Here is a 5236-nt window from a genome sequence, read left to right as displayed (position 1 = left end):
TTTATAATTTTTGTTCGTTTAGTGAGTCGTTGTGAACTCTTTTCTAATCGATCACTTCATTGGTCGTGTTGTAACATGACATATTGTATGGAGTAAACAATAACATCAGTTAACCAAATCAAAAAAATATTATACAGAGAGCAGAGTCAATAAAAAGTTTTGAAATTTTTTTGGTAGATAGTTTACGTAGGTATTGTTGTAAGCCGTCGTAACGCACGTACAACCGACTAGTTCTTTATATACATGTGTGTGTGGTTGATTGAGGTGAAGCTCATGTGACCATCATGTGCCACATGAACATGCCTGTCATTCTTGGGGATTAAGCCCGGCCGGCCGGCAGACCGGCCATCACATGGATACAATACGAGCAGAGGGCAAGATTTTTGGGGGGATCAGGCATCGTGTTCTCTCTTGTGGGTTGCATTGCAATCTCCTATGCTCTCCCCGGCCTCTGGTATCGTGCGTCAGTAGATACTCTGTCAGAAGGTGAATAAACATACTGATTTAGAGACGACGCTACCGGACACCGATAAACCCGTAGCGTTGGCCGGTGGTCGGCGTCCGCGGAGAGAGATAGAAAGCAAGCTATAGCAGCCAACGGTCAAAGCGTGTAGCAGAAGCACAGTGTTGTGGGACGCCGCCGTCAGAGACAGATGCAGGTTGGTCCGGTTGGTTGTACGCATGCCAGAGACGCAGTACGCGGGAAACATGCATCTCGCGCGTGAGACTGGGCGGCAGGCATCTGTCACAGGGTCCATGTCCATCACCTCCGGCGGCACTCGGCCGGCTCCTCTGCGCGTTGCATGTGCGCCTGCATGCGACGGCCAGCCTCATGATTACTCTTGTGCCTTTTTTTTCTTTACTCCGTCCATCTTTAATTATAAACTATTCTAATTTTTTGAGAGTAGTTTGTATTATACAGTAATAATATTTATTTTGAATTTTTTTTAAATGGAACGACGATCGATCTGAGTGAGACCTTCGTTGATCAAGGCATTGATCGGGCCGCCAGACGATGGAGCCGCCGCCCCGGCCGGTGCACACACGTGCCGCCATGCGCGCCCTGTCGTCCCCGCCGTTGCATGATTCTGTTCGCACTTGCATTTCCACACACACGAACAAAAAAAAAGGTCATTGTTGTCCTCCTGCCTTTTTCTCGGTGATCTGAAAAACAACGTCCTTTGCCTCTTATGGCAACGTACGCGTCAGCGTCACCACTCAACAGTCACATGTGTAGATTGTTTTTCTTTTTTTTTCCTACCTAGTAACATAGGATTGATTATTCATGACACCGATGAGATCATAGGGGTAATATTATTCAGGGGGATCCCGCCCAGCCATGCGTAAACGTTATACAAGTAGATCCTTAGACCAGCGAGGATATCTTACTCCGTAACCCACCACATACCATTATACCAACCACGTTCCTATTCGACAGGACAATATGACATTTTGACATCTTTACAGGATTGATGGCACATAAAATACCATGTTATTAGTGATCGGTGATTTAGTGCCATCAATAAAGATGGCAAAATATTAAATGTCCCTCATCCGACGCACGTGCATCATGGCCCCGGCATCGTCCTTGTTCGTGTCCTCTATCTCCAGTAGAGCGTGTATATAAACGTGCAAAACACACTGGATTATACGATAGGCTACACGGTTTACGTAGTGGAGTTTAAAATAGAGATTGTGGAATAATGCCGGAGACGACCTAACTTTAGCCGTCCGATGTTTGGCACCCGCGCTTCGTGCTAGTCGTCGATCCGTCGCCGTTGGCCTCGTGACTAACCTCCATATTGTCCATGGCGCGCCCACATCCAACAGGCTTAGGGCTTGTTCGGTTAGCTCTCAATCCATGTGGATTGAGCGGGATTGGATGGATTTGAATTCCAAACAAGTCAAACTTCTTCACAATTTTTTCCAATCCCATCCAATCCATGTGTATTGGAAATAACCGAACAAGCCCTTAAGTGGCTAATTGGCCAGATTTCCCATCGTAAGATACAACTCATTTGTCATTATACTATCGTTGACTTGCTTAGTATAGGGTATAGACTATAGTCATTTGTCATTAGACTACCGTTGATTTCGCACATGATGGGCGGTGCTACGTACAGAAGCGGGATATGTGCGGTTTTTTTGATAATGGCTACGCGTCATTTTACTCAAAGTGGCCAAGGAGTTTTTTCTCAGGAATATGGCTGACGGTCCAATTTGATATATAGTCACTAGTGTGTGTCCAGTTTTCTTTCTGTCTACGTGTTCTTATGGGTAGAGCCCGGGAGTAATTTTTAGGGTTGATTTGGTGACAAGGGGATCCCATGAGGATCCGAGGGGATTGAGGGGGAAATGAACTAATTTCTTCTTCAATCCCCTCCGATACTTCCGGGATCCGGGGTCACCAAATCAACCCATGATGGATGTCACCTCGATGTAATGTCTTTAAATGATTAAAATTCCTTCCTTAATTTTCCAAAAAAATTATAACCATATAAGACATCATCCCGTACCATTGTATGAGGTTTTTTTTAAATCTTTCCATATATTCACAGCCTTAGGTTTCACGTGAATATCAAGCGATGTTACTATTACCGCGTCGTCAACAGGTATCAAGTAATTCGTCTCGTGTCTGAAAGCGAATGATTAGAAACAATAATCAGCAAGGGCCGGGAGCATGTGCGTCACGCTGCTTGTCTAGCGCAACCCACGGAGCGGCCCGCCTAATTACGCGGCGAGAGCTTTTCAAAGTTAAACAACGTGCCACCACTCTTGTATTGCGGATCTTGCCTCCCACCTAGGGCTGGAAAAAAAGCTCGAGCTCGACGAGCTGGCTCGGGCTCGCAGCAGCTCGGCTCGGCTCGGACCGGCTCGACGCTCCGAACGAGCCCGAGCCGAGCCTGTTTTTCTGGCTCGTGAAAAGAGCGAGCCAGCTCGGCTCGGCTCGGTACAGCTCGCGAGCTGGCTCGTGGCTCGACCCAACAACAATTTATTACATAAAATTTTAATTAGCATATAATATTAATACAGAGTAGACAATTAATTTATGTTATTTGAGATTACTATACAAAAATAATCTATTTTATATATTATATTAGTGATATATCTATTTTACTTATTTAAAATATGTTATTTAAAATATTTTTAAAATTTTATATTATAATTTAGAGAGCAGATTTAATTTTATGCCTAGGCTCGTTGGCTCGGCGAGCCGGCTCGCGAGCCAGGAGCGAGCCGAGCCGAGCCACTTTTTCGAGCTCGTGAGATGAACGAGCCGAGCCGAGCTCGGCTCGTTACATGAGCGAGCCGCAGCGAGCCGAGCCGAGCCGAGCTCGGCTCGGCTCGTTTCCACCCCTACTCCCACCTTCCTGATCTCCCTCCCTCTCTCTCTCCTCACTCTAGCTATAGCTTCTCTGCTTTCTTTCTCCTCTCTCTCTCTCTCGCCATGGATGGGATGGGATCGGGGCACGGATATATGTGGGCTCGCAGGACCCGGCAGAGTAGCTGTTGTGCTTACCACAGCACAGTAGTGTACTCGTTCGACAGATCCCTATAGCTGCTAGCTAGGTATAGTCCTTTTGTTTGTACGATAGAAAAGCTAGCATCGATCCAGCGTAGCATCAACATCAACATGGGTTCCTGGGTGCGCACCATCACGTCGCCCTTCCGGAAGATGCTCAGCCCGCAGCAGCGCGACGGCAAGAAGACGCCGCGCCGCCGCCACCACCACCACCAACGACGCCAGCAGCAATCTCCTTCTCCTTCTCCTTCTTCTTCATCAGGTAATCAACTAAACGTACGGTTTCCCATGCATGGTGTGCTCGATCGATCAGAGTCTCCTCCTACTACCGTACGTTATCGTCGATGAGATGGATGCTTATATTGTATTACTGCTCTGCTGGTACGTCGTACAGCCATGGAGGAGGAGCACAGCGGCGAGATGGAGATAAGCAGGTCGCAGCTCTACGGCGAGGTGATGGCGTGCACGTACGAGGACGTGCAGGTCATGTGGTCCATGCTCGACAAGGCCAGGATCTGCAGCGCGTCGTGACCGGACCGCCACACACGGACCTTCACATCCGCTCGATCCGCCGTCCATGGCCGATCCAATGCACCAGTACATAATATATACTCTCCCAGCAGCTGGGCACTGGGCTTCTTCTTCATTCATGGCAAAGCAAGCTCTCTTGGCGCGAGACAACTCGATCTGCCGAGGCGCGCGGCATGCAACCTGCTATGATCCATCACTACATATACTAGCCCTGAAACCTTTTTTTTTTTTGCAGTTGGTTTTGTGTGTGGTGGCGTCGCATAGCATGTACGGTTGAGTCTGATGAATCCCGGTTGCTGGCAGTGGCACACAGACACATGGATGTATCATGGCTAGTTAGTTAGTTCATGGTGTGTGTGCAAGTGCTATCTTGGAGAGATTTAGTGACTGTATACCACAAACATTAGTCATGTTGCTTTCGAGGCCACCACCACCTCCGCTCCTCCTCTCTACCGTTGGTGTCAGTCAGAGATGCATGCATCTCTCCAGCAGTAACTTCTTGCTGCCTGATCGAGATGCCAATTGCCAACCATATCGGCGTGAGCGCCAATAAAGTAAGTCATCTGGGCACCGTGCGCGTGCCGCGGGCTTGTTCCTCGGCCCGAGACGCGTTCCAGGTCTTCATCTTCCTCGCCGCGGCGAGAGCGCCGCAATCCCCGTCTGCCCTCCTCTATCTGCTACCAGGACAGAGTTTGCTAATGCCTGCTTGGTGTTCGACGTATTGGTTCTTGCATTGTTTCGGTTTGTCTTTGTCCTCCATAGTTGTAGTAAAAATCGGAACTCTCGGAGATGCTTTTTACGCGTGTTGGCTCCGATTTGGGACCAAAGGTGACGATGTCTTCTACAGCGGCGCGGATGGTCCGTGACCTCGCTGTATGAGCGGTTCTTCTCTGCGTCATTCTAGACGGTCCATGCTCTAGATCGGACAGTCCACGATAGCGCAGAGCTTTGTTCTTCCTCGCGAGAACCTAGATCTCACTCTATGGGGTAGATATCTTAGAGTGCTCCAGGATCGGCAGATCACCCAGAGCGCTCCAAGATGACTAGGGATTAAGAAATCAGATAGAGAAAGAGGACTTCCTTCAGGAAAAAGAGCTAGGAAAACGACCCCAACTCGATATACCTAAAGACATTTACCGTCCTAGCAGATAACTAGAGTATTGTTGAGCACTGAATTGGGCA

At 48.3% G+C, this 5236-nt stretch overlaps 1 protein-coding gene across 2 annotated transcripts; it reads left to right on the top strand.

Moving 5' to 3' along the window:
- Positions 1–3398: 3398 nt before the first annotated feature.
- On the top strand, positions 3399–4853 carry LOC103635913 (uncharacterized). Of its 2 annotated transcripts, XR_002264466.1 has the most exons (3): positions 3407–3785; positions 3918–4120; positions 4290–4853. XR_002264466.1 is itself a non-coding variant. In XM_020543279.2 (2 exons), the coding sequence occupies exons 1-2, from the start codon at positions 3635–3637 to the stop codon at positions 4052–4054; spliced, it is 288 nt and encodes a 95-aa protein (XP_020398868.1). In that variant the 5' UTR covers positions 3399–3634; the 3' UTR covers positions 4055–4853. The 2 variants fall into 2 exon arrangements, 1 of the variants encoding a protein (XP_020398868.1); XM_020543279.2 differs by having other exon boundaries at positions 3399–3785; positions 3918–4853.
- The last annotated feature ends 383 nt before the right edge of the window (positions 4854–5236 follow it).

Source organism: Zea mays, chromosome 8 (genome assembly GCF_902167145.1).
Source record: "Zea mays cultivar B73 chromosome 8, Zm-B73-REFERENCE-NAM-5.0, whole genome shotgun sequence".
Classification (NCBI taxonomy): Eukaryota; Viridiplantae; Streptophyta; class Magnoliopsida; order Poales; family Poaceae; genus Zea; species Zea mays.
The sequence above is the reverse complement of the archived record's forward strand: the minus strand, read 5'-3'. Positions and strand labels throughout refer to the sequence as shown.

What these genes read in the sequence shown, in the direction of transcription:
- LOC103635913 (XM_020543279.2), top strand. Translation starts at nt 3,635, where the DNA reads ATGGGTTCCTGGGTGCGCACCATCACGTCGCCCTTCCGGAAGATGCTC. An exon ending in TTCTCCTTCTTCTTCATCAG is followed by an intron (nt 3,786 to 3,917) that starts GTAATCAACTAA and finishes TACGTCGTACAG; the next exon opens with CCATGGAGGAGGAGCACAGC.